The following is a 10,285-nucleotide window of genomic DNA, read 5'->3' as shown; positions in this document are numbered from 1 at the left end:
CCTAAATTAACATGCAGCCTCAGTCTGTTTCAAATTAGCTTGTATCTGAGAAATAATCCTTACCATATCTATATTTTCAATTTATTTATATGTTTAAATATATTCAATTAAAGCTCATTCACCAAACTGACTGGTGTATATATTATACATATTTGTATTAACGTGCAAAAAAGACTCAATCGAACGTTAAAATCGCTTGTGGCACCTCGCAAAACATCCGACTTTTAATTCCTATACTGTAAATTGTACGGCACATTTCTTCGGTCGCTTTGAGCGCTGTACGAAATCTTTCACTATTTTTCGCAAATGTTCCCACACAGCGGAGGAAACCCCTCCGCATTGGCTCCGACGTCCCCTCCCTGAGCCCAGCCTACACCGCTTACCTTCATGCTTGTGAATAAATGCTCTCTTTGCATTCACCCGCTGACCGCATTTCCTACTTTTTTCAAATGCAAAACCGTGCACTGATTGGGGTCGTTAGCACCTCTTCCAAACTCTGAAGGAAATTCTTTATTCTCTCCATTCATAGTCACCGGTGATGCTGGCCGCCGCCGCTGCTGCTCAATACTCTCCCCACCTTCGGCTAATCCTGCGGGAATAAATAGACTTGAATTCATGCTTTGCATTTGTAGCTCGGATCTACACGGCGGACTGCAAAACTGGAAATATCAAGGCATGCACCAAAGAAACAAAGCACAAATGTTGAATCCTTACGCACTGACAACGTCTCCAATACGAAGAGCAACATGCACGGGAACTAGTTTCAAATAAAGTGAGGAAAAAATCCATGCATGCACAATAACAAAAACAACAACAACACATAGGGCCTTAAAGAAGTTAAAGGAGGACTATGTGAACTTAGCTGTCGTCGTTTTCATTCTGCAGCTTTCAGCAGTTTGCCTGAGCAAAGTTATAGGTTTGTATTGTTTTTGCGCCGCCACGTTAATGCGCATCAGATATTTCAATCATGCGGGCCAATTTTCTCTCCCCCTCCTCCTCCTCCTCCTCCTCCTTCCTCCGCCACCGTTAAATGGTCTATGACGGACGAACACAGAAATCAGCGGAAAGCAGCATTGCTGATGTCCCATTGTTGACAAATCCATGAAACAACTCCAGTTTGCATGGTTTAACAGAGAGGAGAGGAAGGAGGGAGGAGAGGAGATGAGAGGAGAGGGGGCGTCTGTCGTCACCAGACCACGTGTCCTGCGCTGATCGTATATCTTATACTGGGAAAAGTAATCTATCAGACAGTCCTTTTAAAAGCCCCGGCCTTTAAAAGCGGCATGTGTCACCTCGACTTGGTTCTCCAAATATCGCTCCTGTAGGAAATATACGCACCGAGAAGGGACGTCGGAGCGCAGAACATCCCCAAACATCCCCAGACTCGCCGCTTCGCGCAGGCCTGCTCACTTACCGAGTGGAGAAATATTTGTAGAAGTTGAAGTTTCTTTGACTTGACCGGCTTGCTGCCGGCTCCATTGCATTTAGATTTGTTGGAGACGACCCGATCTCTTGACAGGAGAGACCAGAAGTCCAGCAGTGTGCGCGCGCGCTGACCATCGACACCCGGCTGCTTTTGGCTCCATAATTTAAAAAAAAAACAAAAGTATAAGTAAGCCGTGAGATGACCCTGTCTGGAGGCAGCGAAAGAGCCAGCGACATGTCCGGTCAAACCGTGCTCACGGCGGAGGACGTGGATATCGACGTGGTTGGCGAGGGAGACGAGGAGGGCATGGAGAGGGCGGACAGTGACTGCGACAGCCCGGTGGGAGGCATCCTGCACGACCTCCGAGGAGAAGCGGGCGACGAGGAGGTGGAGGACGAGATCGATTTGGAGAAGGAGGAGACGGGGTCCGGTGGAGGGAGTCCGTGCTGCGAGAGCTCCGGAGAGGGAGAGACGGGCACCGGAAAGGGAGAGGGTCAAGACCAGAGCGCAACGGGAGGCGGGATCCAGAAGCCCAAAAACAGCCTGGTGAAGCCGCCTTACTCCTACATCGCGCTCATCACCATGTCCATCCTCCAGAGCCCGCAGAAAAAGCTCACCCTCAGCGGGATCTGCGAGTTCATCAGCAGCCGCTTCCCGTATTACCGGGAGAAGTTCCCGGCGTGGCAAAACTCCATTCGCCACAACTTGTCCCTCAACGACTGCTTTGTGAAAATCCCCCGGGAACCCGGCAACCCCGGCAAGGGCAACTACTGGACCCTGGACCCCGCCTCGGAGGACATGTTCGACAACGGCAGCTTCCTCAGGAGGAGGAAACGGTTCAAGAGAGTTCAGCCGGACATGCTCAGGGACCATACTGCCCTCATGATGCAAAGTTTCGGCGCGTACAGCCTCGGGGGCCCCTACGGGAGGCACTACGGGATCCACCCTGCTTATGCCCATCCGGCAGCTTTGCAGTACCCGTACATCCCGCCTGTGGGACACATGCTGCCCCCGGGCATCCCTCTCATGTCCTCGGCGGAGCTGAACAGGAAAGCGTTCAACTCCCAGCTCAGCCCGAGTCTTCAACTTCAGCTCAACAGTCTGAGTACCGCGTCCATGATCAAATCCGAGCCTTCAAACAGGCCGTCTTTCAGTATAGAGAACATCATCGGGGTCTCCAGCGCCTCCTCGATCTCACCGGGCGCTGCTTTCCTGCGGCCTCCGGTGACCGTTCAGTCGGCCCTGCTGAGCGCTCAGTCCCTCTCTCTGACCCGGACCTCAGCCGCTATCGCGCCCATGCTCAGTGTGCCGTCAAATATGCTTTCTGGACATGTTTTACCCTCATCAGCAGCGGCGGCGGTGTCCAAATGGCCGTCACATTGACTTTATACCATGAGAAAATGAACTCTTATTTTTATATAGAGACATTATTATTACAGGCGGGGGGGGGGGGGGGGGGACAGCACAAATCAATGGGCAACACTGGACTCTGTAGCCAATGTAAAGACACAGAGAAAAAAGAAAAAGGACATATTTCTGTACAGGTAATATTTGTAAATATTTGTAAAAAAAAAAAAAAAAAAGAAACAATTGTATCTGTCGTTTATTCTCCTTTGTTCCTGTTTGGGATCTGTGATAATTATTTTAATTTTCTTTTTGTATCGGAAGCTCAACTGGACACATGTTTTGCTTCCTTTTCATATGAGACAGAAAAAGCTCTGAAAAGTATGTTTATAATAATAAAAAAATATCAAATATATGTAATTCTATGTAGCTATATTGTGTTGTAAACTGAATTTATTTGTAAATAAATCTAAGAAAGAATTAAATCAATTTTCTTGATTAACATTGCTAAATTGTTTGATAACAGATTTATTGAGAAACATATTCTGGCAAATATTATTTTATATAAATAACCTCTCACGCTATAATGGCAAGAGAGTCAAAGACAAGACAATTTAAATTTTAGATGTAGGCCTAGATATTATAATATTGTCTGAATAGTATGGGCTTAAATTTACTAAGAATGTTCAGGCTTACTAATTATTATTATCATCTAATTTATACGGTGTTAAAGTCTACAATTTTAATTTGGGCTTTTTAAGTTTAATTTTTAATCCAGGGTACTATTATAATTAAATGTATCGAGTTTTTACAGCTAAACAGTCAACTAACCATTTTCAGTATTAGATATATTTTCAGCCTGCATCGCAACATTATTTAGAGCTTAAAAACAATTGAAATTACTCTTTTAATTAAACAAAATGTGTTGCCGACGTTTTAAAAAAGAGTAAGCAATTAGCACATGTATTTATATGGATTTTAAATGTAAAGAAGATGTGGATAGGGTGATTATGATGTAAAAGGGAAGACATATCATATCCTGAATTGTAAACGCTAAAGTTGTTTTTTTAGGATGATATAAATCTCACATCATATTTTAGATGTGAAGACAAACCGGTCTAAACATATGAACATTTAGGGGTGAATAATGAAACAGTTGTTTTTTAAACTATATTTATGGTTGTTTCCTGATAATGATCTCTGGCTGGAGGTCACAGTTGAGACACCTTTTAATTCACCATTACATCACTGCTCGTCTCGTTTTACAGGATATTCTGCGGCTTGGCTTATATAAAGGTAACAGCTTCGCAGTTGTGTCTGGCTAATCACTTCTACGCAAACAGCAAATGGTGATCGGGTTGATGTGTGTGGGTGTGTGAGTGTGTGTGTGTGTGTGTGTGTGTGTGTGTGTGTGTGTGTGTGTGTGTGTGTGTGTGTGTGTGTGTGTGTGAGGGGGTTACAGGCGCTATATATATCTGATCCCCATGAGAAAGAGAAAGGAGCCTCTCTGCTTCAATTCACTTTCAGACACCGAAGAAGGTGCTGATGATGCAAAAGGCTTCTCCAATGTCACCGTGGTATTTCATTCATTATTATTGGGCCATTATTATTAGCATCATATCATTATTGTTATTATTATTAATTGTAACATAGTCGTACAGTATGATATTATTATTGTAGTAGTTCAGTATTTATTTTATTGCTAAACAAACTCGGTTTCCCCCCGTTGAGTATCCTCAAATAATAACAGGTATCATAGAAAAAATCGAATTATAAAAAATATCGGCTTTGTAATGGGTTTTGGAATTCTGTCGTGTTTTTCTCATATGAATTTATGTCTTAAATATTCACATTACTCGAAGAGACAGTTCAAAGAGGTTGTGAAAGAGACGTGCAGGCACCACCAGAGGTCACTTTCAGGGTGCAGTCACAAAATATTATTTATATTTAGGGAATATATAAGGAAAAGCAATATGGGAGTTTGCCAAATGCAGCTATGTGTGTCTTTTTAGATTTGAAAAATAATTTCCAAAAGAAAGCATCAAAGCATTCAAACAGGAAACGTTGCGCTTAGTTAACACGTTTATAGTTGTCATGTCTATTATTTGATTTATTTCAGTCATACAATTTGTGTGGTTACAGACACGAGTTCAGTCTTCACAAAGCAGGGTCCTTAAGCAAAACTCTTCAGCTCACATGCAGTAAAACGGCAGCGTGATGTCTCTGTGTGTGCTGTGATGTTGCATCGGGGATGCAGCATGCAGGCTGACATCACCTCGGAAGAGATTCAAGCCGCTAGGGGGCGTTAAGTGACACCTGGCTCTATATTAGGGATTTCAAAAATCAAATTAATATTTCGGAAGACACAACAACATGAACACATTAAGGATAAACCTTTCCACACAATCAAGCAATCTTTTTTATTTATTTAATCATTTTGTTCAATCATAAATGGATACATCTTCTAGAATATACATCAGAATTGATTTTAAGGAGGGCAACCTGAAATAAATAAAAATCTGGTCCAATCGTTATTTTTCATTGGCAATAATTGATGAGCGACATTAATATAGTAAATATTCGTATCCTTATGCCCCAGCAATCACAATATACCCACTGCTGACATATTTGGTTAAAATATTATTCATCTTTGAGTAAAGACACTGAAATTGTTGAAGTTAATTAATTCAGGGTTTCATAGCAGACTATTGGAAGACACGACGTTGAAATGTAGCTGACTCCACGTGAGCTTAAACTAAAACAGTGTTGAAAAAAAATACAAAAGGTGTACCACAGGTGATAAGGAGGTATTAAAATATGAATTTAACTGTGCGATAGACAAATATATTTAGTAGCCTATAGTTTACCTCGCTGCAGTTTGTTTAAACCCATTAGGGAAACCGGCTCCTTTATGCCGTTAACCTGTTTACAATTTCTGTACCGACAACAAATGCTACACGTCATTATGTCAACAACAATTCAATTTGCTCATTGGAGGAATGCGCTTATTTGAAGAGCAAACAGTCGCACTCGCGCGCGCGCACACTCGATAATGACCTATGCATTTGCACGTGCTTGTGCACAGGTGTAGGGAAGCCTGGACTGTGGTTCCCACAGCTCTATACCAGCCAGTCTATATTAGTCTCAACCCGCAGTCTTTTAAAAATAAGGACCACGTTGTGTGTGTGATTGCTGACTTGTTTTACCAACAAGTGAACTCAGATACAGAGCAGAAAGAGCTTTAATAAGAGAGGAAACATTGAAATAACATGACAACTTCATTTAGACTTTAAATCATTCACAATTCTAGACAAGTATATTAAAAAGTTGAAACAATTAAGTGAGTTTTTTGTTGATAATGTGGGTGTTATTTGTTTTGCACACCTGTAAATATACCTTTGTGTAGGCCTAAGTGGGAGGAAGTTAACATTGATCTTGTTAGAAACATCCATACACGATTTGTTCACTCATTCTTCAAATACCTACATCAAGTTATGATTAATGCTTGTCCTATTAATATGCATATACAGTTCCTATACCTTAAAAAATAGGGCATTTGGGGGAGTTTTGAATATCAAGAATACAAAGAGACACACAAATGATTATGTTTCCAGTAAATTAACTTGGTAAGGTGATTCAGAGGCCGAAGTATGTGACCTCCCCAAAGGTTACTATTCTGTGGCCCATGCACATATCTCAGGAAAAGTAAATGCATACTTCTAAAAAGGTAACCATTTCTTTCATGAGTATAACCACAATCATTCCTTCTTTGTGATGAGATTCATGCTTGGACAGTGTTTCAGTACACCTGACCCAATTGAAAAAAAAAAAATAGATGAATGCTGTCCGTACAAACACATTAAAGTAGCTGTGGTCATATGCAGCCTTAACTTCTCAATGTGGTTAATTTACTCACAAATATTCCCTCACAAACACGTTGATCAAATCTCAGGAAGCCACAAGGGCTCATTACAATTGGATTACGTGTTCAAGCTAAACAAATATCAAAGCATTTGTGCTTTGCTTCATTGTTTATGTGTATATGTGTTGTGTCTATGATTAGAAGTAGCGGTCTTAACACTGAAGCAGACAGTACAAATTGGGAGTCAAACACATGCACAAACTATAGGAAGGTGTCAAATAATCACTGTGAGCACGGCTGGTTGGGGAACAACTTGAACAGCAACACTAACAATTTCAAGAATGTCTTTGGTCCACACACCAAATCAATAGTTGCTGTATGTAATGCTCACGCCACCTGCAGTGTGGCACGTCAGAGTGACTCTAGTGTCTCAATAACCAATGCAAATCTAGCTGACCAAAATCAACTTGGCCACAAGTTCTATCCTGATCATATCTGGATTTTTATCAACAGATGGAGTTTGCCCAGTCGTCATGGAAATACAGATGTTTTAATATCAATATTAACTTATGAGTCAGCATGGATGAGGAGTTTTTATTAACTTTAGTTAAGAATGAACTTTCACACTCATTTGGTTTTATAGTTCCACTCTCATGTATCACAGTCATACTGCTTTGACACAAAACCTCAGACAGATGTGAAATACCTGTTAAATGCATTTTATAATACTGTAGGATTTCCCAAACAATTCACTGATGGTACCATTGAATTATGGGTCTTTATTTGGTCTCATGTTAGCATGTGACAAAATAGCAGAAGTTTAGCAAACTTGATTGTTTACATGATAGACTACAATGACATTGGCAAGCAAGGCCCAGGCCTCCATAATAACTAGGTCATCTTACACCACAAGCTATAGCCTTCTTCTGGGCGGAGACCACAGACAGTAAATGTAGGTACAGCAGTTACTGAATATTTAAAAAGGCATAGAGATGAAGCAATAAATGACAAAGTAAAGCTGGCGTGGCCAGGCATTAATAACTAATGGGTACCAGTGAGTTATAGGCTGCTGCCGTTGTAATGAAAGTGTCATTGCAAATCAGCAGTTGTCCGAGGTTATTATTATTTATGCATAATTGATGCCGGAACCACAAGAAACATGTCTCACCCAACAAATCCCAACACCTTGGGAGCAAAGACGGTGGAGTCAACAGAAGTAAAGGTCACAGAGGAGAATATGCCCCTGGGCTGAGATTTACATTGTGAAGGGAGGGCAAGGGGAGGCTTGCATTGTATAACCATACACACATCTGTATACAGAAGGTTACAACTAACATGAGACAGCTGATCCTCTACTGCTCCATACAGTGGATACTGCCAGGTCATGGTATGATGCTATCATGTTTAAAATAGATGCCTACATTGAGTCAAAACAAGGATTTAATTAGGCGCCTCTAATTGAACATTCCTTGAGCATTAGTTAAATGATAGCCTTTTCTTAGTACATTAAAGTTAAGCTACTTTTAGTTATCTTCTCCATAAGAGTCAACTGTAATTCATTCATTTCACTTCATACTTGCCAGACAGTATGCACCATAACTGTAATAAGTTGTTTTCTGATGAAACTTTTGGACTTCTCCAAATCTTCTGTTATGCCGACATTCAATATCCAACATTCAATATTCCTAATTTGAATACAATATTTGGAATTTCAAAGGTATCTGAAATATATGTTTAAAGTTATTATAACTTATATTCATATTTTAGAGATGTCTCAAAAAAATGAATTGTGCCTATAGGGATATTGTAGGTCAGGGGTATTCAATTAAAAGTCACCGAGGTCCATTTCAAGAGAATTTCCTCACAGATCCGGAACATGACAATAATGTCTAACACTTGTTGACGTGTCATCTTCAAAGACTTCACAAAGAACAGCTGGACAGCTCTGAGGTAGGCCACGGAAAAACCATTGCTGTGTGTCCGATGTAGGATGATGGGGTAAGATACTCTCACCAAACTCCTGTCGTATAAACCATGCAGCATATCTGACCTATAACTTTGGATTCAGAATAGACTTTGACTGCTACCACCTTTGGCTCAGTATGTTTGGTGCCACCATAATAATTTAAGGATTACCAAATCCCTCCTTGAATATCAAATTGTTAAGAGAGTTAAGTACAGTAAAACTTAGAGAGCTTTGCTTATAGGAGTGATATTTTGAAATATAGTATTTATAATCATACAGTTGTAAAATAATTAACGAACTATATAACATTTTTGGATTCACTCTTATTTCCTACATTGGGACAGTGTTTTTATGCTCTCATTCACCCACTCTTTGTGCTTTCCCTCCTCACAGGTTTCTATGGATCATGGTTATATCTGGACCCTGGTCTTGCCTCCTGCCGTGGTACTGTCATATGCATTGAATGTGTTGTAACTCTGTAAATGTTGTTCATTCTGTACACATGACATCTATTGCACTTCTGTCAATCCTGGGAGAAGGATGCCTCCTCTGTTGCTCTCCCTAAGATCTCTTCCTCTTTTCTCCCCATTAAAGGTATTTCTGGGGGGAGTTTTTCCTGTTCCCGATGTGAGGCTCCTGGGACAGAGGATGTCGTATGTGTACAGATTGTAAAGCCCTCTGAGGCAAATTTGTGATTTGTGATTTTTGTCTATACAAAAATAAATTGAATTGAATTGAACCTGCCCCCACTGTTTTCAACAACTCCACAGAAGACACCTGGACAGCTCTGAGGCAGGCCGCGGCAAAACCACTGCTCATAGGGTCTGCAGACCGTCAGATTTCATTCTGAAGACGTAGCATGGCGCTTATTTCTTATAAAGATATTTTCATTTATTTCATTTAGATATTTCATTTTATTTTATTTGCCCTGGGGGCTTCCTGGGGGGCTCCCAACCCATCTTAGTTATGCTGGGATGGTGAACTTCTGTTGACGTGAAGGTCTATGTAGGTTGTTGTTGGGCCTATATCAAATTGACATCCAGAATTGGGCCAATCTTATGACCCTGGTATAATAATTGAGGAATTTACAAGCAGTGGTTGGAAAAGAGGGGAATTTCAGTCGTCATTTAATAAGTAATACATTTAGTTCCACCGCCTGTATTATATCATTAGCATAGTTTGTTATTATATTATTGGACATTCTCATTTACTGCTTTATGAAAAACAGTTCTTCAAGTTCCGACCCCTGAATTCAACCTCAGCTGTAAGTTATTGAGATATTAGTGGACAAATAGACTTTTAATCATGCACAATATCCATCAATTTGTCATAAATCTCGACTCAACCAATGTTGCATTCATAGTAGCTAGGAATTTTGAGACTTTCAAATCAAAGTATTAACTATGAACAAAAAACGATTAAAGTCACAGGTGATGTAACCTTACATTTTAGATTACCATATAACACTTAAACGATCCTCTATAGCTACAGTAACAACTCGTTTGATAAAAGGTTCCAGCCTACGCTATGCTGCGATGCCTTGATTTAAGAACAATCTTGTCTTTCTCTAGATGTTACCGAATGCCTCATGTCTCTGGCTTGTGCGCGTCATCGGGCAGAGCCCAATGAAAACGCGCAACGACTCCTTGACGGATGACGTACCAGGAAATGTATATAGCTTCCAAAA

General features: G+C 40.7%; 1 protein-coding gene across 1 annotated transcript; it reads left to right on the top strand.

The window, feature by feature from the left end:
* Nucleotides 1-1,312: 1,312 nt before the first annotated feature.
* foxd3 (forkhead box D3) lies at nucleotides 1,313-2,809 on the top strand (the record flags this gene model as incomplete). Its single annotated transcript, XM_079157747.1, has 1 exon — nucleotides 1,313-2,809. The coding sequence occupies exon 1, from the start codon at nucleotides 1,625-1,627 to the stop codon at nucleotides 2,807-2,809; it is 1,185 nt and encodes a 394-aa protein (XP_079013873.1). The 5' UTR covers nucleotides 1,313-1,624.
* Nucleotides 2,810-10,285: the final 7,476 nt, after the last annotated feature.

This window comes from Pholis gunnellus (genome assembly GCF_910591455.1).
Source record: "Pholis gunnellus genome assembly, chromosome: 4".
Lineage (NCBI taxonomy): Eukaryota > Metazoa > Chordata > Actinopteri > Perciformes > Pholidae > Pholis > Pholis gunnellus.
This window is presented reverse-complemented; position numbering and strand designations above follow the sequence as displayed.